General features: G+C 39.8%; 2 protein-coding genes across 5 annotated transcripts in view; one reads left to right on the top strand and one right to left on the bottom strand.

Moving 5' to 3' along the window:
- The window catches only part of mef2ca (myocyte enhancer factor 2ca), a 32608-nt gene extending 28385 nt beyond the window's left edge, over positions 1-4223 (top strand). For both annotated transcript variants that reach the window (XM_084046146.1, XM_084046147.1), the window contains one exon: positions 205-4223. In XM_084046146.1, the coding sequence (XP_083902272.1) occupies positions 205-547 (343 nt within the window). In that variant the 3' untranslated portion in view covers positions 548-4223. The remainder of the gene's footprint in view (positions 1-204) is intronic.
- Positions 4224-9776: 5553 nt separating this feature from the next.
- On the bottom strand, positions 9777-22276 carry LOC311037558 (Fc receptor-like protein 5). 3 transcript variants are annotated; one of them, XM_084046767.1, is made up of 17 exons: positions 22171-22276; positions 21915-21953; positions 20626-20907; positions 19985-20257; positions 18121-18387; positions 17030-17308; positions 15984-16253; positions 15630-15902; positions 15125-15424; positions 14213-14461; positions 13845-14087; positions 13290-13403; positions 13126-13141; positions 12420-12517; positions 11844-11894; positions 11284-11330; positions 9777-10424 (listed from the first exon to the last, which is right to left on the bottom strand). In XM_084046767.1, the coding sequence occupies exons 1-17, from the start codon at positions 22199-22201 to the stop codon at positions 10413-10415; spliced, it is 2844 nt and encodes a 947-aa protein (XP_083902893.1). In that variant the 5' UTR covers positions 22202-22276; the 3' UTR covers positions 9777-10412. The 3 variants fall into 3 exon arrangements, with proteins under 3 accessions (XP_083902893.1, XP_083902892.1, XP_083902891.1); XM_084046766.1 differs by having other exon boundaries at positions 13290-13400; positions 22126-22243; XM_084046765.1 differs by having other exon boundaries at positions 22126-22243.
- Positions 22277-22451: the final 175 nt, after the last annotated feature.

Below are 22451 nucleotides of genomic sequence, written 5' to 3' on the forward strand. Positions count from 1 at the left end.
GTGTGTGTGTGTGTGTGTGTGTGTGTGTGTGTGTGTGTGTGTGTGTGTGTGTGTGTGTGTGTGTGTGTGTGTGTGTGTGTGTGTGTGTGTACTACACACGCCTAGTATTTTCGACAACTTATTGTTTCTATGATGACATGCCCAGATTAGGGATGCTATAGGGGGTTTCTTGTCATTAAGAAGTTCTCTCTCCTCTCTCCTCAGGAACCTGTGCCAGAACTCCAACCTCAACGTTCCCTCCGGCCACCAGAACCTCCACATCAAATCTGAGCCGGCGTCCCCTCCCAGGGACCGCAGCGGCATGGCCAGCAGCATGCTGGGAGCTGGAACCACAGTGGGCTACCCGACCGGTCGGGGACCGGCGGAGGCGGGGCGTTCGCCGGGCGACAGCGCGTCCAGCTGTGGCAGCTCCTACGACGGCAACGAGGACCGGGAGGAGCATCACCGGGTGAATGACAACCTCCTACTGCAGCCTCTGTCCAACCAGGAGGAGCAGCACAGTCCCTCAGTGAAACGCATGCGTCTGTCAGAGGGCTGGGCCACATAATGAGACCCTGGCCCAGTAGGCCTACTGTATGCACAGTAAAATCCTTAGGGGGCTGTGTCCACAAGGGAGCGCCTTTTGAGTTGGCAGTGCCAGTCTTCCATGTATTTCTATGGCAAAGACAATCTGCCATTGTATTTCTATGGTAAAGACGCGCTGGTGCGCTCCTCTTCCCAGCGCCCGACCATCGCGCTTCGACGCTCCCGACGCCCGGAGTTTTTTTGGTGCAGCGCCCTGGGCGCTTCAAGCTGGTATAACACTTGGGGTGCTATATAAAGAACGAGGCGTCTCTTTAGAATATCAACGTTTTACTGTCTTCGTTCAACGTGTACAGAACCGGCAAAATCTGCACAACTACAAACCTTTTTTCTTCTCTCCACTCTATCCCTCTCTCTTGTCCTCCCGCTCTCCCCCTAGCGCTAGACAGAGGAACTTTTCAGTTTTACACTGGAAACAGTTCACCTTTTGGAAAGGAGGGCCGGTCGTTTGGTCCTCCTGATTGTATATGTAAAACCCCGATAATTTACAATCCGACGTTGAATCGTTACCACAACCACGAGAAGTCCATGTTTACGTTGTTTCTGCTAAGTTATTTGTACTAGTAACGCAGGTGACAGGACGTTTGAGCAGTGAGCACCTCAATGGTTGATAGGTTGGAACAGCGCGGGCATCACACTGTGTGTGAGCGCTATGGACATGATATCCAAAGCTGTGTGTGAGCGCTATGGACATGATATCCACACTGTGTATGAGAATTGTGGACATGATATCCAAAGCGCTCTTCAGCTCAAAAGACGTTTACCAATGGAACCAAATGGACCCCATTGGTACACTCTTCAGCGCTAAAGCTGCAATCCAGAACTTATGAATACAACATTATTTTAACCATCTGTAAATGATAAATGGTGCATTTATATGCAGAGGTGCCTTTATCCAAAGAGCTTTACAATTTTCATTAATACATTCACCCATTCACACACTGACAGCAGAGGAAACCGTGCAAGGCACCAACCAGCTCATGGGGAGCAGTTAGGGGTCCGGTGTCTTGCTCAAGGGCACTTCTTCGACACTAACACAGGGGGAATCGGGGAACCGAACCGGGAACTTTCCCATTCCCAAGAGGCCGATCTACTTCCTGAGCCACTAACGCCCCCGTATGGTAGAGTAGGTGTATACAATATAACTAGCACACGGTGGTCTCCCCCCTCCTCCATTGAGACATTTAGACCCTGGTGTTTGGTAGGAGGACACCTACCGGTTGACAAGTACTGCCGGAATATTTCCCCTAGGCAAGACTCTTTAATGGGAGCAGCATTAATTACGTATGATTTCAGGAGATGTCAGTTTATGTCCAAGACACATCTGTGATATTGTGACATATCAACTTAACAATCACATGCTCATTCTCCGTTATGTTATTTATTCAAACCACCTTTTAAAGCATGACAGAGACGCTAGCGTCCCGTGCCTTCTTGCGCCTGAGCTCCAAAATGGATATTGACGACTGTTACTGCTGTCTGTTGAGCAGAGACACATTTAGAAAGCGAGGAGGCTATGGGTTCATGACCATTCTTACTTATTCTTATTGAGCAATATGAGCAATTTAGTGTAGGCCACTTATTGAAATGTAAATGCATCTCTTTTTCTCACCCTTTCTCTCCATCCCTCCATCCCTCCCTCTCTCCTCACCGCTCGTCTCCGTACAAATAAAACTCATCCGATACAATAGGTTATATGAATAATCTGGACCAGGTCATTTTTTTTCCAATGCTGAGTCTCTCAGAAATGTAATCTTCCATGTTGAACATAAGTGTTGCGTTGAATTTGGATGAGTTTTCATTGCGAGCAGCCTAGAGTGTGCGCATTGTGAATCCACTGTACGCGTGCGTTTTAATCCAAAATAATGCACTCTCATAATAGTAAGGAAATATCTGCGCTGTCACAGCAGTGGATTTAAGACCAGCTTAGGGCTGGTCTAAAGCGTATTTAATCATTTTATGACTTTTATCATTGTGCCTAAGATTAAGATGCACAAAGGACATTTTGGTAATTAAACAACGTGGGGCACTGAGAATGACTTCTGCGTTGGTTGGAAACTTGCGATGACTCCTAACGTTCCGGTTTTTGCACTGCTTCGCGCTGGCTGCAAGATAGCTGTGCCCTAAGGATTTTACTGTGTCAAACCATAGTTGGGACAGGGTTGGTTTTGGGAGTTTCCTTACTGTGTTGTTATGATCATATTCTTCTTGTGCTGAGTGGGAGTGCTACTGTATACGTATAATGGTGACTTGTATTTGAATTGGAGTAAAAAACAGTGTGAGTCTCTAATGATATATTTTTGTTAGTCGGTATTTTAGACTACATTGACATCAGGATGTCATTATACTGGATTTGGTTGGAGCTGGGAAGGATATATATGATGCTTGTTTTTTTGTGTGTGTGCAAGGGCTATAAGTACAATAAAGTTAAATGCACATTAGTATACGTGTGCACGTATATACAATAACAAACCTAAAAGAAAATAAGTAATCCTGGTACTATGTAAGATTGAGCTACAGTATAGCTTAGTAGAACAGGTAAATAACTCAAGTAGACAGCCTGCAATTCTGATCGACTTGTACAATGGGTGAAAGGTTGGTTCACCCTTAAGCCTGACTTATACTTGGTCGTATACGACTGAGTTATAAATTAGACATTGCATGTCATGTTGCAGGTTCAACATATCTGTGTAAAAAAAAATGCATTATGGATGGACGGGGTTCTGGGGCAAAATGTAAGACAAAGAGAGAGTAAGAGAACGAGTATACAAGAGAGTCGAGACAATAGTACAGAAGATGAAAGATGAAAGAAAGAGTGAAAGAGAAAGTACTGGTGAGGGATGAGGAAATGAAAGCCATTCGCAGCAGGTTGCACTGAAAAGTAGCAAAAAGGACAAATCAAAGAGTTCACTTGATGTGAATCACTTCTTAGAGCTTATGTTAGCAAATTTATGAAGGTGTCGGCAATCAGATAATTATACGATGTTTGAAATGTTTGACTTTATTTTCATATGACAAAAAAAATAAGTATTTGTGGCTTTATTATATAGAATAAGCCAGTGTATGTGGATATAACTTTGCAAGTCATCGGCAGAGTTTGGATCAAGAACAATATATACTGACAGACAGGACAATGATGCATTTTGTTTTGTTTTGTTTATAATGTAATTTTTTGAAACCTTATCTCTAATAGTTGAACCAATTTGATGAATATTTTAAGAAATATCTGTGAGATAAGAATGTGTTTATTTCTATTTAATTAATTTAGGCAATTATCAAAGGCAGACAAGCAAGTGCAGGTGCACGTCATTTTCTATTAAATGTACGTATTATGTTTAGTCAGATTTAATGTATGTAAACTAATTTAAGCTACAAAAGTTCCCCAAAAGCAACCATGTGCCTACAGATATCAGCATTCTCTCGAGTCTGATTTATACTTCGTTGTACGACGGTGTCACACGCTGAAAATGTCCGATCTACAAGCTCACAAATGTAATGCATCACGATGCATTGTGAGCTTGTAGATCTGCTATTTTTAGTTAATGCAAATTGAATTGTTGTAGGCCGAGATTTGATGTAATGTAATTGTGACATTTTTCTGTATTAACTTTGTGATGATTATTAAAGTGGTATACAATGTTTCTTCATGTGTCAAAGGGCATTATGAACGTCTGCGCATCAGCATAACTACATCAGTGGTCCGCGGACCCCCAGGGGTCCTTGAGGGGGTTCCAGGGGGTCCTGCATCAATTCTTTTTGATATAGCATCAAAATCAGTTTTAAGCACTTTAATCGTATACTGTAAATAAGATATTTGAAAATAGTATCTACAAGCTCCACAATGTCTCGTTTTGAGCTTGTAGATTGGCTATTTAAAAAACGGAATCTTGAACATAAAAAAAAAATCACACCTGTGTGAAGGTAGCGGCGCCTGTGATACATTTTGTCATCAATATGTGTTTATAATGTGTTTATAGCCATGTTCTGACCAATCAGAACGTTTATATAGAGATCTAATTCTATATTCATGACATCATAGTGATGTCATGAATAGTAACATAGTGATGTCATGAATAGTGACCAATCCCAACGTTGATGGACCTGACCAATCAGAACGTTGGCGAGCCTGACCAATCAGAACGTTGACGGACCTGACCAATCAGAACGTTGGCGAGCCTGACCAATCAGAACGTTGACGGACCTGACCAATCAGAACGTTGACGCAAAAGCCAGGTATAGAGGGCTACTATCCGCTCTATACCTAAAGGTATAGAGCGGCTAGCGCCGCTAAAAACACACACACAAATCTTGTATAGGGGGTCCCTGGCAGAAGATCTTTTCAGATTGGGGTCCGTGGCCAAACACATATTAATCTGGCGGGGGTCGTTGACATGAAAAGGTTTAAGAACCACTGGTGTACATAACAGAACTATTCATTATTTACATGTACATATATATACCTATTTATTACGAACATCTACACATCATCATAGCTATTCAGTGTTTAGTACAGTGGTCCTCAAACTGTGAGTCTAGACCCCCAGGGGGCAGGTCCCCAGATGATTTTGGGGCGGGTCCCCAGATGATTAGCTTAATGTGCAACATTGTTTTCTCACTCAACAGTAAACAAACCAACATACAGTATAAGTCCATACAGGGAACAGATATGTGCACATTTCTAAAGTGACAATTTAAAGACTTCTAAGACCTTTTTAATATCTCTAAAATGGAAGAAGAAAAAAGACCTTTAATGCATCAAAAGTAATCAACAGACTGTACTGTAAAAAACATGATATTGACCATGATATTGACATGATATTGACATGATGTTGACCATACTGACCATGATATTGACATGATACTGACATTCTTGATATTACAAAATATATTTAAAAACTGTGGATAAAATAAGACCAAACTACAAGGTTAAAGCTGCAAATAAAAAAATAAAATAAAAAATAAAAATAAGAACATTTTCTCTCCTTTCCCGGATTTGAACCCGGTTTCCTGCGCAAGTGCTGCAATTCAGGGGATAAATTACATATTTATATTGTATTAACATACTCTACCACACAGATTTAATACAATTAGATTGTATTCGTAAAACAAAAGTTACATAGTATTTCGTTGTCACTTGCATTTTCCATGCCAGCGTGCTGCGTGGCACTAGCAATAAGGTCAAGCGTTTATAAACAGAAGGTTCTAGGTTCAAAACTCAATAAACAACTAAAACAACTATGAAATCAAACTGGTGTGATAGAAAAAAAATGGTTCAGATGCCTCAATAAAAACAAACAGCCATTCAAACTGAAGACAGGGGGGCCTCAACTAGATAAAACAACTGTCGGATGAAATTCTGCGACACAAAAATAAAATGCTTTAAAAATGTGATTTATTCAAATCCACCTTTTCTAATATCGTCCCTCTGCATGTAAACTCCAGATCTGTATCTAAATGCTAACTAAAGTTATGCACGCTTCTGTGGTGTGGGGGTTCTTGCTTCAAAAAGTTTGTACCTGGCTTTAATCTTCTTGAGAGCATGTGTTATGACCCTATAGGGTCATATATGTATTTTCCTGTGTGTTGCCTGTGTGTGTAGGTATGTTTCCCTCATATTGGTGTGTGTGTGTGTGTGTGTGTGTGTGTGTGTGTGTGTGCGTGCGTGCGTGCGCGCGTGCGTGTGTGTGTGTGTGTGTGAGAGTGTGTTTGTGAGTGTGATTGAGTAACTGAGTACCAGCTGGTGTGAATGGTGAATGAGTGGTGGCTGAGTGTGACTGGCTGATTAGTAGGTGGAGCCTGCTGATGATTGGCTCATGTGACCAGGCTGGGGACTATAAGTATGGCTGTCCTATAAGCTTCGGTTATTTTCCTCCTAACCAAGTTCCGAACACCAGTAGTTTATTTCGTTCCTCACCAGTCACCGAAACAAAGCCGTCGAACATAAAAGGCTTGAAACGAGGGTCCACCTCCACCTCCGACTCAGCTTGGATGTGATGCAAAGAAACAGACTCAATCAACCCAATGCCTGTGGGAAAATTGCTATTAGGCTGCCCCCTTTTTCTCGTAGCAATCAAATGGCCTGGCTCTCAGCAATAATAACAGTCGTGGTTCTCGGTTGCTGGTGTCATGGTTTTACGCGCCACCTCGGGAGACCTTCTTTCTGGTGTCGCAGTAAAACCATAACATGTTGGGGCAGAGAACACACTTTTATGAGTTAAAATACACTCATCAGCCATGACTGCACCTTTGGTTAATGATAATACCTTTTGCACATTAATATACGCCACAATTCGTTCGGGCAGGCATTTCTTAAATTCTTCAAGCAGAATTAATTCCCGCATCTCAGTCATAGTATTGATTTTAGAAGCCTGGCACCACTTATCATATAATGTGCTTTTCTCGCACGCAAAGTCCACATAACTCTGGTTATGTAAGTTGTGTCTCAGGCACCCCTAGACTGGGGCATAACAGCATACAAGACAAGTGATAAATTATGAACCATGATGGCACAGTACCCAACTCAAAGCATAGAATCTGCAGAAGTAGTGTAGTGGTTCAAATCCACCTTTTGCAAGAGCCTGCAAGTAAACTCCACTCTGTATCTAAATGCTAAATTGTACTTGGCTCAAATTTTTCAGTGAACGCAAGACAATGTTTAAAGTATAGAACGTTGTGGTACAGTAGTAAGATATTGATATTTGCAACATAGAGTCTGCAGTAATAGATAGTTAAAATCCATCATTGACTACCTGGCTCTAATCTTTCACTGAAAAGCACATTGAATTCTTGGTGAAATCCTTCTTTCCAGCGTGGCTTAAGATTTATCTGTTTATAAACCGAAGTTTATTGTTTATTTAACAGCATTTGGGTTTGAACGAACCGTTGAACGCGCGTCTCCATCTGGATTCCAGGCTACACCTGGCCCTCATCTCGAAAGAACTCTTTTACAGGTGGCATCAGAGATGTTGAAGGAGTTTACACAACATCAGTGTGACAACAAACTTGTTTTTATTGAACTGCAAATACTAGCAGAGTTCTGATACACCTTGATCACATTCAAAGATCATTCTGAAAAGACTTATCTTATTTTATTAAACTGAAGCACAGTTTCTTTACATCTAACATAAAAAGGTACTGGATTTAAAGATGTATTTACTTAACATAAACATTCAATTGAAAGTAGAAGAAACACTAGAATGATCAAAAACATGACATTCGTTTAAGATGAAAGTAGCTTCCAGACAGCAAATCACACTGTACAAACATAAGTTTAATTATCTAAAAGAAAATAGCAAACAAAAAAATATAATTATTTTAAAAACAAAGATTTCATGAAAATAGGTTGATAAAGCACAAGTTTACATTAAAATCAAATTGAAAATATACAAAGAAAATAGTTAAAGGCAATGCAACAGATAATTTAAAGCAGCACTATGTAACTTTTTAACAACTATATAGCATATTATGTCCCACAAAATTACAAAGTTACATGTTTAAGCAATAACAATCATCCTTCCATAAATATATAGACTCAGGGGGGGTCCCTGCTAGGGGCTTGACTGTATTACTAGGTATAGGGGGAAACGAGTTTCATCCTGGCATTTGCCAAGGCACCAAGGCAGAACTGCCAGTAAAAGAAATTGGCCAATCACAGCGCTATATCAATGTTATTTGTGTCCAAAGTGGCCACTGATACCCCAAACTACATAGTGCTGCTTTAAAACTCTGGACATTCAACTGATGTGGAAAAGAAAAACCAAAAAACTATGCTGCTTGACCACACCACTCCACAAATAGCCTACAGGGACATCACAAATATACATTTAATTTCATATTTAACAATAGAAACGTGTCCACAGTATTGCAAATATAGGTTTTGAATATAGGCATTTACAATGTACATTTATGGCCAATATTGTACCATGTACAGTCAATACTGTACAGTAAGTACAACTAGCAATTTCATCTATTTACTTAAATGTTAAACGGGTGGGCACAATAAGCTAAAGCTTCAGCCTACACCGTTTTGGTCTGTTTCACTGATTCATATCAAATGAAGGCATTGTATTAAATTGCTATTAATGACCAATGGCCTTTTTGTTTTTACTTTTCTCATTTTAAGTCATTTGCATATCATATCATTATATATAAAAATAACTAGACAACAATATCTAGTTGTCTAGATATTGTGTAGTATGTACATAACTGACGTTGTGTGGCTCATCTGTTGCCTTACCTTTAAAACTACAGTTGTCATCAAAGTGAATAATCATATCTAAAATACACGTTATACACGTTATAGTACAAGTTATTGTGCTAGAATGAGGCAACTGTAAAATAAGGTGTTCTGCATACATGTTCTGTGTGTACGCACACGTGCGAGCTTGTGTGTGTGTGTGTGTGTGTGTGTGTGTGTGTGCGTGCGTGCGTGCGTGCGTGCGTGCGTGCGTGCGTGCGTGCGTGCGTGCGTGCGTGCGTGCGTACGTACGTACTGTACGTACTGTGGCGGTCCGCCCCCTGATTTTATTTTCACGTCACGTTCATTCACTAGTTCCACTCCCCATTTTCAAAACTGGTCAACCTATCACCTCCCTTCTGTCTCCGCACGCTCTCCACCCCGCTCCCTTTGAAGTGCAAACCCGGAACTCACCTCGCTGGCTCCGTCACTGTCTGTCTGTGTTTGTTTGTGTAGCGTCTGTGTCTCACAACTGAAGAGGCTGCGTCCATTCGGCTTTGTGTTGGCCTATGCTAAAGTGTTTTTTAGCGTCCGTGCGTCGCGAGTACAGTCCGCGTCGGGAGGACCTCCGTTGGATCCGCGAAAACGAAACCAACAACAAACGAGACAAACAAACAAAGCGGACGTCGGCGAGGCGACAACAACCGCGGATCAGGACCGGCCATTAATCCGGGATTCCACGCCACGGTACCAAAGGTAAAGGGGAGCCTGGTTGCTGGAGCTAAAGTGTTCTTTGGTGCATATAGACCAATTATTTGTTTACTAACATTGAGACTGGACGCACAGGTGATTGTTTCACGCAATCAATTCCCAACCTGTTGTTTTGGGGTGCGCTGGTTTCAGCACACCCCAACCCCCTCTTGTGTGTTGGCTAGTGAGGTGCGTGAATTGAATTGAATTGCGTCCTAGCAAGACCTGATAGAATGGGTTTCATTGCGCGCATACGGGTTCTTATCAGTGTGACGTCGTCTGTTAAGGGGTCTATTAACAGGCGGAGCGCGGAGGTCGGGAGGAGTTTGGAAGGGGGTTATTTTTGTTTATTTTGGGCGTGAAACTGTTTTCTAAGCAGCATTTATTTTTGGATTAACTGAGCTATTAACTGTGGGTATTTTTGTGCGTGGAAGTGGAACTGAACTGAACTGAGTTGAATAAAATCCTACAAGGTACTTTTTGAGTTTAAACAAGGACTGCACTGTGTGTTATTTTCTTTAATGTGAATGGTATTGAAATTGAGTGTTGAATTGGGTCTTTTCCTCTTTGTGACGTTGTGGTGTGTAATGTAAGGGTTCATGTTGTACATGCAGGTTGCCTGACTGATATAATATGTATCCTTGTGGTTGGTTCGCTGTAAGGTATTCACTCTAAACAATTTGTCGGTTGAAAAGCCGGCTGGCAACCCAAGCAAATGTGAATCTAAAGAGTAAACCGCTACAGTACGTACGTGCGTGCGTGTGTGTGTGTGTGTGCGTGAGTGAGTTTGTACATGGCTATTGCATTTGTATGGTTATACACATTTAAATGTTACGCTGCATTTACTGGTGAAGATCCATGTGACTTTATCCACGTGTGTTGGGTTGTCCTAACGTCTCTACCCCTAAGGAAGGAGCTGAAACAAAGAAAATAGATACAGCAAACATTTTAAACAGGATACTCTGTCATTGAACCTGCAGTATAATATGTAGTCAGGCATTTTATCTACTGCTTTTCCTTAACTGTGGAATATAAAACGGCGTATTCACCTCTCATTCACTTGTCAGAGTTTTGTCATTCATTAAGTTTAATTTTCATTCCATCTCAACAGATCACAAGATATCTCTGTTCATTGGAAATTCCCTCAACAATCACTTGGCCTCAAAATATAATTAATTCTGGACTCTGATGTTATTAATCAGTGTTGTCATTTTTGTACAAACTATATGAGAATACTTAAAGATCAGTCCACTGAAAATCTGGTTTTAAAGAGTTTTGTTCAATGTGAAGTCATCCAAAATATTATAACTGCTATGGCTGTGAAAATATGATGAATTCACTTTAAATCTCCTCCTGGTTGTAGAAATTTGTAAAAAGTCAGATAACCAGCTTCTGGTAATAATTTATGTAATTTAATGTCATCAGATTTGATTGAATCAATGAATTGTCATCATGTCAGCTGCAGTGTTGATCAGTTGGTGAGGTAGTTACAACAGAAAGATGCCTCTCTAATATATAATTTTGAGTTGATGCTGTAACTCCAATGGATATCATTCTGTTCTCCAAAGGTGAACTTACTTGTAAGCAGTGGGAAACACAATTAAAGGGAGGGGGAGAGGGGAAGAGATTTTTTTATATTAAAAACCATCTTCACCCACATTATAATGGCATGTGTTGACACTGTGTTGTTTGATGTTATCTTAAACATTCACCAAACTATAATGAATCAATGTTTTAACAGACATATGATAAGATAAGATAACCTTTATAAATACCTGATTGTTGTTGGTGGACACAACAACAGCAGCAGTAGTTCCAGGTACTGAGAAAATAAGAGCAGCATGTCATAAAAATATCAATGAAACCAGTATGGACAGGTACTGATGATGTGCATACAGTGCAGTGTAAAACAGAGTCTCAGGTATAGAACGAATAAAGCACAAGTTTATACAGACCTGTAGGAAGTGATCGGATCAATGATGTATACTGATGACAAAAATTATGCCATCATTATACGTCATTGATTCCTTCCTTTCTTAACAACATTGTAAGGCTGGGGATCAAAATAAAAACTGTTCTAATTCTTTCACGAGAAAGGCTTGTGAAAGAGGTGGTGACAGTGTCACAGAGTAAACTAACTGTCCTGTGAACAAGAAGTTACTGTGCTCAGCAGGGGGGAGCTAAAACCTTTCTAACAAATCAAGTGATATACATCTGAACCTGTAACAATGATACACCTAATGTTAATATTCTACAATAACATGTGTGGAAGATGGAGGAAAATGTGATTAAAATAATTTAGTTGGATATTTAAAAAGTAGATACTGTAGCCTACCATTTCCATAGTCGTCAGAGTGGTTGATTACGCCATAGATACTTGTGTTGCCTAAAGGTAAACAAATAAGCATTAATGAGATATTTATTTTGTTATTTCACACATGGTTTTAATTTAGTTAATTATTCTGCTAATTAGGACAAATTAGCAAAAGATCTAACTGGCAGACTGTAATGCACATCTAATTCTAACACACAGAGAAAAAAAAGCGAAGAAAAAAGCTTTTAGCAACTGACCTTCATCGGGTAACAAGTGAGGTGAAGGTCAGTTGACCGAAAGTTTGTTCTTTATTAAATAAACTTTTGTAAGTGAAGACAGTGTGTATAACCACCACTTCTTTTCTCTACGTTAGATGTTCTCAGCTACGCACCTGTAGGTGCATAGGAGGTGTGTGTGCAAAACAACTTTATCTGCTAAATTTGAAATTCTACATGAATTTAGATTCGAAACAGCTATCCTTGTCAGAATAACTTGTCAGAAGTGTCCTTAACCGGCACTCGTGTGGCTCAGGGGTAAAGTTTGAATCAGTCGTGGTGCATCTGATTTGCACGAGTGTCTACTGGTTCAAATACTGACCGTGCTGCAGTGGACAGTACGTATCATCATGTGCCACACTTTGATTGGTCCTGTGGTATGCAGCTGAGCCCTGATTAGCTCCCTGAGACTGATTGTGTCTGTAATTAAAAGATATTGAGTAGAAATGAAGTAAACAAGATGGAATGTATTGCTGTTTATTTGTTTATTTATACAGATCCCCATTAGCTGACTCCTTAACATCAGCTAGTCTCCTGGGGTCCAAGACATTAATATATATTAACAACAAAATAAAATATCACAGTTTATCACAAAGAAATACTAAATACAACAACAACAAAAATCCTTTTTATGTTATTGTATGTTTTGAGTGTACAGTATATGAAGTCGAAGTTTCCTTTTAAAACGGGCTTTTTCTTTGGTGTTACGAATGTCACTTGGAAGATTATTCCATAGTGCAATTGACCTACAGTATAAAATGCAGCTCTCTTCATGGAATTGGACTTCGGTAGAGGTAAAGTTATCTGTCCACCTCTAGCCCCACAAGTGGAATATGTGTGGATATTTGAGCAGTAAGTTATATTATTATTACAAAACATTGGAGTCTGGGTGTTAATGACTCTATGAAAATATGTAAGTAAACTAGCAGATAGTCTTTCTTTGACACTTGGCCAAGTAAGACTTTCATGCATGTCTTTCACAAGTGTCATGTTGATGAATATTAGGCAGAGATCAGTACTGTACTTACCTGACACTACATTGATCTGTAAATGAAAAAAAAAGTTGTACATAAGTTGAATGCATAAATCTTTGAACCTTTAAATTGCTATGCTATGATACTATTTTATGCAGCGTTGCTCAGTGATTGTAATCTAGATGTAATCCATTTAATGTGTTATGTTGCAGTGACACCTTTAGATGTTCTGTATCGACACAGCAGGACCAGAAGGATGGTCAGTAGAATCACAACAAGAAGTCCCACAATCAGACCCACGACAAGTGGAGAAATTAGTTCTCCAGTCACTGCTAGCAAAGAGAGGTTATTATAGACAGATTTCTTATTTACAAACATAACGTGGGTGTGTGCAAAACCGCTTTGACTGACACACACTACAGCTGTGTGTGATTAGAGTCAGGTACAGTATAGCAGCGAGCTGCAGTGCATGATCACATGACCTCAAGTACAAGTCCATCACAAACTAAAGAAAGATGTGATCCAGATATGCTGTAAAGCAGAGTTTCTCAAACCTCCGGTCAGGACCCATTATTGGGATGATTTCTTTTACAATTATTATTTAAAAAAAATGTAAAAAAGGAAATTATAGATTTTTCTTTAGATTTATTTTAGAATTATAGACTATAGATGTTCACTACTTCTTAAAATTATATTTTTATGTTGATTTTTTACATTGAGGTACCCTTTCCATCTCTAATTGTAACATAGCACTATCTTTTAAGTATACTCACGTCTCACTGCCATCCAGCTCTGTGGTGACTCTCCTCCAGAATAGTTACACTTGTAGAAGCCCTCATCAGACTTAGATACAGCAGGTATGATCATCTCTCCATTGGTTTTAGCTTGGACCAGTTCTTCATTTCTATAAAAGTCCAGGTTGGAGAGTGACAAGTCTGTTTTGTGTTTGCAGTGAAGAGTCACGGAATCTCCCTCATTCACAGGGTGAACAGGACTCAACAGGATGACAGGACCATCTGTAAAACAGTTAACACGTTAAAAACAGTCCACGTGTTAGGATTCACACTGAGCAAATGTAAAAGCATGTTTTTGATGGAATGCTGCAGTATTATTAGGTAGTGAATGAAGTAACTGGACGCACCATGAACTGTGATGTTGACAGCATTGCTGTACTCTCCCAATCCAGACTCACACCAGTACACTCCGCTGTCACGTGTATATATGTTTCTGGTCCATGTAGATCCATTCATATAAAGTCTAGCCAGTTGAACAGTGAACCTCTTCATGTTCCATTCAGTAGAGTTTCCCTCACAGCTCAGTGAGACAGACTCACCGATGAAGTGCTGAGTGCTGTTGGAACTCACGGTGAGAGAAGCTGAAGAATGAACATCTAAAACAGAACGCAGGACAAACACAGGCACATCAAAAGGACATTTGAATTCAGGAAAAAGAAAGAACATATATTAAACACCCAGAGTATCCTTTTTGTTAATAAAGCATTGAATGGTTTGGGGCCAAAATACATTTCTGATCTTGTGTTACTGCCTTATGCTACCTTATACTGACTCACTACTGCCTTTTGAAGCCTTGTTTTATAGAATAAAAGAGAGTAATGGACTTCATAATTCCTACTAACTCAAAGCATTTGAATGTTTCTGTACAGTTCGGCCTACATTTTGATGAAAGCAGTGATAACACACAAGACTGATTTGATATAATTTTTCAACGTTTTAAACTTTAGAATCTAAAGTTTAGATGGTTGCTGTAACAACTTCACCATTAGGACTAAATGGCCCATAATGCCAGTTGAGGAAGCTAAGTAATAGGACTGGATGTGTGTGCCAAGTTTTGTGTATTTTGTGCCCGGGCAGGCAGATTTCCTGTTTGGAAGAAGTTAGAAGAATCAGAATACAAAGGGGACCGGCAGCGTACAGTAGTAGCCCAGCCCCAAAAGGTTGAAAACAAGATCAGAGAATGTGAAAGAACTACAAATACAAAATGGGGGAACTGAGGAAGAGTGAATGATGAATGATGAATTATGAGTCATACTCACCACCAGACCACACAAACTGACGTTCACTGTACTCAGTGTAAAAAACTGGGTCTCCTCTCGCAGCTTTACACGCATATTGTCCTGTGCCTGTAGGAGCATGAATGATGTAGGAACCTTCTACAGTTCCATTGTCGCTACCAGGTAAGAGCTCTTGAGTGTAGGAGTTGTCTGGTGGTTTAGGAATGTCCCTGTACCAGTAGAAACTCAAGCCTGCATATGATTCTTCACAGTCACAGCTCAGAGTCACTGAGGCTCCAAGAGTCAACCATCGAGCAGACAAACTCAGAACAGGCTGTGTGTCTGTTGGGAAGCATATTTCTCTGAATTATTATTATATTTTATTTGACATGATATGTGTCTATAGAGAATATTGGCATTTCATGTATTGCTTGGAGGCTGCACAAAAGACAGTTTTCAAGGAGTGGGGACTATTCTATTCTATTCAAGTGTCACGATATTCCGTTAGAGACATTTTCTATATATAATGAGATATATTCTGACTTACATGACACAGACAGTTTAACAGCATCACTCCATCCTGTTGAAGAGTGCAGGCCATTTTTGGAACGGCCCCTACACCAGTAGTCTCCTCTGTGAGACCAATTGACACGGTTGATCCTGAATTCAGCCTGGTTCTCTGGTTTCCTTGAAGAGCTTGTCTTCCATTGATAAATCCAGTCCGTGTCTCCTCTCTCCTGTATCTCACACTTGAGAGTGATTTTCTCTCCCCAGAATAACTGAGAGCAACTGGGCTGCAGGATCACAACAGACCTGGCCACTGTTTACATTAAGAAACACAAATTAGCATGCAACATGACTGCATATAGATCTGCCTGTCAAAGCCATTTAAATTACTCACGGCCAATTGTGTTCATGGATATTGAATCACTGTATGCTGTGTAGTAAACTGGTTCTCCTCTCCCTCCTCTGCACCGGTAGATTCCATCTTCTGACACTCTGATTGGTCCATCAGAGTATTGTTTACCATCTTGCATGATCAGTGAGTCTGTGTAGTTTTGGTACCAGTAGAATTTCCATCCAGTTGAGCCCTCAACAGAGCAGGTCACTGTAACACTGCCCCCTACTGGTATGTCTGTTTGGTCAGCTTTCAGTGTGGCCTTTGGTGGAGCTGTTGTTCACATAAAAAGGAAACACTTTAAACTAGAACAGACAGTACCTGGATAAACCATGGGTTACACTGAGTTTAATAGCCTTTTAGAGGAATGTTTCTCTAAAAGCATACATTCTTTCTGTAACAGTAGGAATACAGATGACGAGGTTACTTTCTTTGACAATTGTGCTAATACAAAAGGAATAGCTTCTGATGAAGACCAAAGCACATCAGTCTTGAGGTCCTTACACACAGCGCGACATGTGCCCAAAAATATACTTGTGTTCATGTCATGAGCGGATAAAGCAACGTTTTTGTCTAATGTATTATTGTTTTTCTTGTTTTGTTTTGTTTTGTTTTTTCAAAATGAGGTAGATTTTTCACCTCAAGCGTTAACCTGATGCAAAATATCTGCGGACACGCTTTGGGATTGTTTATTCATCATGCTGCTGGTGCATAAAGATATTAGACTGGACTGTATTTAAAAGTATAAATACACAAAGTAGAATTAATAATAATAATAATAGATTTTATTTATAATGCACTTTACATTTGTAAACATCTCAAAGTGCTACAGTAGGCGCATAAAAAATAGAGCATTTGAATGGAATTAATAATAAATGAGATATATTCTGACTGATTGATTGATTGATGCACTGTATTTAGTAAGACATGAGAACAACAGTACATGGAAGAACAAATTCACAATACAAGGTCTACTAAACAGGAAGACTCATTAAGCACTGAGCTTGTTTAAGATGAGATCCCCATGCACACAAATCATGATGACTTACATGACACAATCAATTTAACAGCATCACTCCATCCTGTTGAAGACTGCAGGCCATTTTTGGGACGGCCCTTACACCAGTAGTCTCCACTGTGAGACACAGAGACACTGTCGATCCTGAATTCAGCCTGGTTCTCTGGTTTGTTTGAAGAAGAGCTGGTTGTGTGCCATTCGTAAATCCAGTCCGTGCCTCCTCTCTCCTGTATCTTACACTTGAGAGTAATGTTCTCTCTACTGAATAACTGAGACCAGTTGGGCTGCAGGATCACAACAGACCTGCCCACTGTTTACATTAAGAACATTTACAAATTAGTAATTACCATGCAAAATTACTGCATATGTGTTTGTATAGACATGTACAGCAATGATTCTAAACAGAATAAAACAAGACATACAGTAAGAGTCTAATAACAGCCTGGTTTCCAATCTTTAGCTGTCAATAGCAACTTATTAGTTGTGCAAGTCTTGATCAAAGTTGCATAAATCACAGTGTGGTGTTAAAGGTGGTTAAAACAAAAAGGATTGTGTTAAAAGTTGCCCTATATTCTGATAATAATCAAAAATAATAAAGAGTGTTTGGTCAGTAATGGGTCTCCACGTCTCTCCAACACAAAAAAATATGTTTTTAGGTGGGTCACCAATTTCATCCAATCAGGAGAGAGAACCATTTTATCAGCATACATTTATAGTGTTCCAGTTCCAATTGTGTCTACTGCTCATTTCCCTGTCATTACTTCCAATTTCACTTGTTTATGCTGTATCCTGTATGAGTTCTCTCTCCTGTCACATTTGAGGACCACATCATAAACATGGACCTCTATGGAGGCCTCCCACAGGTCACGGACAAGGTCACGGAGACTGGGCACTGTGTCGGGCACCCAGACCTGAACTAGCAGTGCATTACTTTCATTTTTCAATGAAACAACATTACTGTTCATTTTCAGCATGTACTGTATAAATGATTATGAATACACATAGACCAACCATATTCTAGATGACCTTTAACCAAGCCCAACAATTCTAATTGTGCAATACATTTTTAGCTAACAGTATTTTATTTTTTATTTGTTTAAATAACAAAGCAAATACAATTACCAACTCTGTCCATGGTGACTGCGTTACTGTATTCAGTGTAGTAGATTGGTTGTCCTCTCCCGCCTCTGCACCAGTAGATTCCACCTTCTGACACTCTGATTGGTCCATCAGATGTTTGAACACGTTGCTCGATCAGTGACTGTGTGCTACGTTGGAGTTGGTAGTAGTATTTCCATCCAGATGAGCCCTCCACAGAGCAGTTCAGTGTGACACTGCCCCTTACTGGTATGACTGTTTGGTCAGCTTCCAGTGTGGCCTTTGGTTTATCTGTTGTTCACATAAAGAGGAAAAACTTTAAACCGCAAGATAACACTGAGTTTAAATGTGATGTGAGTGATACATCTTTTGTTAAAATAAGTGTTAAATAGCTCTATATTAATAATAATAATAATAATAATAATAATAATAATAATACAAATAATAATAATAAAGCTTTATTTATCTATGGCACCTTTCGAAACACAGTTACAAAGTGCTTCACAGAGAAAAAGATAGAGAAAAAAACATTCAAAACAAAAAGACATTACGCAGCAATGCAGTAGGACACAATGGGTAAAAAACATTTAGTGAATAAAAGCAACTTTATAAAAGGGAGTTTTCAGGAGGGATTCGAGCCGGGCACAGACTCTGCGAGCCTGATCTCTAGAGAGAAGGCATTCCAGAGAGTCAGAGCTCTGAAAGCGGTGGTCCGATCACCTTTTGTTTTTTCTGGGAAAATTGGATGTCGAGGAGAGCTTTGTGTGAGGACCTCAAATTGCGCTTTGGTTCATATGGCTCGAGTAGGTCGGAGATATAAGATGGGGCCAAACCAGAGATGGCCTTAAAGGTAATTATTAACATTTTAAAATCAATTCTGAAAATGATTGGGAGCCAATGTAGGGATGCCAGAATTGGTGAAATTATATGATCGTACTTTTTTGAGCCTGTCAGGACCCGGGCTGCAGCATTCTGAACCAGCTGTAACCGTTGAATCGACTTATTGGAGAGACGGGACTACAGGGAGTTACAATAACTAGTCAAGGCGTGAATAAATGAATGTGTGAATTAATTTAGTTAAATCGGGGTTGGATAGGTAGGACTTGAAGGGCCATCTGTCCGCCGTCTGTTTGTCAGTCAGTGTGTCTGTGAGCAGCTAATCTCTGGCGTGAAAGTTTGCACATACACTGCACAAGATGTATGTGTCTGATTTTTCAGATTCCATTCCAATTGGTTATATGACTGGCTTTCAAAGTTTCAAAAGTTCGATTCTGATTGGCTATACGATTACCTTTCAAGGTTTGCGGGAGAGGCCCATTTTGCACAAAATGCCACCAATCATGAACGCAATGTCCCATCTGATCTGCTCCAAATCTAAATCCCACATTTAGGGGCCTCCAAACACAGAGTCAAAAGCCATTGCACGTTGACCCATATGGCCGCCACGCATGCTCCCCATGGTTGACACAGCCCTGGGTAGGCAACCCGGCCTGGCGAGGATCTGCACCCAGAGGAGCGCAATCTTCTAGTGAATTGAATGAAAACACTCCAAACCCATACCTAAAGTTAACCATCTGTAACCAAGTGTAAGGATGTTTAGCCCTATTAGGGGTAGGGCTCTAAGGATGGCTAGGTATAGCTCTGTGGATTGTGCAGTTGCAAATAAGATATCTCAAACATGACCGTCTGGATTGTACGGCCATGGAATGTGATGTGCAACTTCATGCTCCCCAGAGGATGTCCCCAACTGACATGGTTATCCACATTTTTTCCTCTAGCACAGAATCTAGGCTATAGGGCTGTTAATGTGGCTTTTAGACTATTTCAATGGAAACAGTTGTGTGAAGAAAAAAAACCCAATAGAATTTCCATAAAGAGCATGCCATACCTTTAAAAGAAATAATGACGGTATTGCTGATTTTGGACTGTTGTTGGTCATGCTTGCGTCGACCTCTACACTTGTATTCACCACTGCTGTAGTTCTCAGAAGGCTGCATTACATATTCTTGTTCTTTGCTGTAAATCTTGATTTTGTTATTGTACTTCGACCATTCATATTCCCAGACAGAGTCACGTCCTTCCTGTATCGTACAATTCAGAACACGAGTCTCTCCAAAGAAAAGGTCAGGCCATGGGTGTATGCTGAGAACAGGCACAGGTTCTGTAGAAGTAACACACACACACAGTTAAGTTGAGTAATTCTTTATTGATCCTTGTGGGAAATATAATGTATATAATAACTCAGTGGTTCTCAACCTTTTCAGATGGCGTGACCCCCCAAAATAATCAAAGAGTTGAGGCATTACATTTAGTTTGACTCGTTTCCACAGATAAATATTGTGAAAATAGCAGATCTACAAGCTCACAACGCCTCGAGGCGTAATGGTCTTTTTTATTTTCTTTCTTTTTTTTTATTATAAAAAAGGCCTTAAAAGTCCTTAAATTCTGGGGGCCGCCCAAAAAAATCACATTGGGGACCCCCCTGGGGGTCCTGACTCACAGGTTATGAAACACTGTCAAATAACTCACCAGAGACAGTGATATAAACTGTGTTGCTGTATTGTGTGTAGTATGGCGGGTCTTTTCTCCCTCCCCGACACCAGTAGCTTCCACTCATTGAGACACTGGAGGGATGGAATCTGTAGGATGAGCTGTCTGACACCATCACTGGTTCAGAGTTTGTGTTGTCTCTGTACCAGTAGATCTTCCATGAAGCTGTACTGGCTTTCACAGTACAGGTGAGGGTCACAATCACATCGTTTGACGTCAGTACATCTGTTCTGTCTGATGTCAGCGTAGTCGTTGGTTTATCTGTTATTTAATGACATAGAAATAAAATAGAACTGTTTTATAACTAAAGGGGTTCACGCTCGCACGTGTGGCACACACGCACACGATGATGATGATAACTAATAGTAGTGAAAAGGTTTGATAAATAATGAGTGCCTAATAACAACCAACTAATCACAGCTAATGGATAGAAAATACATTGAGGGAAAAACTACTAAAACACTATGAAGTAGCCTACATTCTTTTTGGCTGCCATCAGGCTAATGAACAAGCACTGAATACACTGCCTGGACTATATGGCCACTTGCCTGTTGCTAAATGGACCTACAGTATGACAATGCTTTTTGCACTTGAGCCATGTATGCTGCTATATTGACCGTTGCACCTTCATGAACAGTAGTTTAGTTTTAGTATAGATTTTGTATTGTTTAGCTTAGTTTTTAACCGGATCACATCAAGGTGTTTTAACACTGAGTTTTTATGTGTAACTCTTGAAACTGTAGTTGCTGTGTTGGTTTTTAGCGCACAATCAATTTCACGTGCCTTTTACTTTGTGATTGGTATTGCTGATAATAAAGTTGAACCTTGAACCACTGAGGAAATGTCCTGAGAGGTCAACGGTCACATTGCTAGAAAATAAAACGATTCAGTGATGTCATGTTCATCATGTTTTATCTTGAGAAATTATTGTCAATAATGCATTTAGTATGTCCTGAAAAGATGTCCTGAGAGGTCATAGGTCACATCAACAAAAAAAAAATCATGTTTTATCATCAGTAAAAACACATTTAGGTCATTTTGAATGTAAGAACTCTCACCAGCCTTATTTACAACATACCCTTGCAATTCATGTGTGTGGAAAATGGAACATGTATTGGAAATGCTTTCTATTCTTTTCTGTGTATGTATATTAATAACGTAACATTGTCACAAAGAGCTTAATACAAAACTGACAGAAATAAATGTAGTAATTGAGAGGAAGTGCATGACAAGTGAATAAAGAGAATAGATAGAAAATCAATCTTCACCTTGACTGTGTCCGTAGGAGACGAAGTTACTCATCAGCACTGAAATATATTTGATGAGACAATATCAAAAAAGCAAGCTTCATTCTTTTACTGTATCCAAACTCAGCATCTTAACTTTAACAGAATGTTGTTTCTTTCACTGAAATGCATGGTTGAAATTGTTGTTCAATAGACCTATAGTAATAATAGTGATATACTGTGATGTACTCACAGAGTAGTTGAATAGACCTACTAGTTATATTAGTGATATACTCACAGAGGAGCATGCAGGGCCACATATGACCCATCCTCTCGTGGGATGAACACCTCTGAAATACCTTTCTACTATATTCACACTGAACTAATATAACGTACTGCTGCGTGAAACAGAGAACTAATATGAGGGGGAGCTTTCAAGCCACGATCTCAGCATATTTTTGTGGATTCAGATCTGATCTTCCTTCCTCTTGAGGTTTAGTTGAATATGTGAGTTGCTTCATTGCAGGTCTAAATAGATTTGGTCGTGTCGTGGTGGTTTAGATATAGAAATAAATATCT

The sequence above is a fragment of the Gymnoscopelus microlampas genome (assembly GCF_963454915.1).
Source record: "Gymnoscopelus microlampas genome assembly, chromosome: 21".
Taxonomy (NCBI): Eukaryota; Metazoa; Chordata; class Actinopteri; order Myctophiformes; family Myctophidae; genus Gymnoscopelus; species Gymnoscopelus microlampas.

Bases quoted from the DNA above. Each gene is read 5' to 3' on its own strand.
- LOC311037558 (XM_084046765.1), bottom strand. From the start codon at position 22,201: ATGGGTCATATGTGGCCCTGCATGCTCCTCTGTGAGTATATCACTAAT. The intron at 17,309-18,120 runs GTAATTGTATTT...TAATGTAAACAG, and splicing joins AGTCACCATGGACAGAGTTG to TGGGCAGGTCTGTTGTGATC. The intron at 16,254-17,029 runs GTAAGTCATCAT...TGTGAACAACAG, and splicing joins TGTTAAATTGATTGTGTCAT to CTCCACCAAAGGCCACACTG.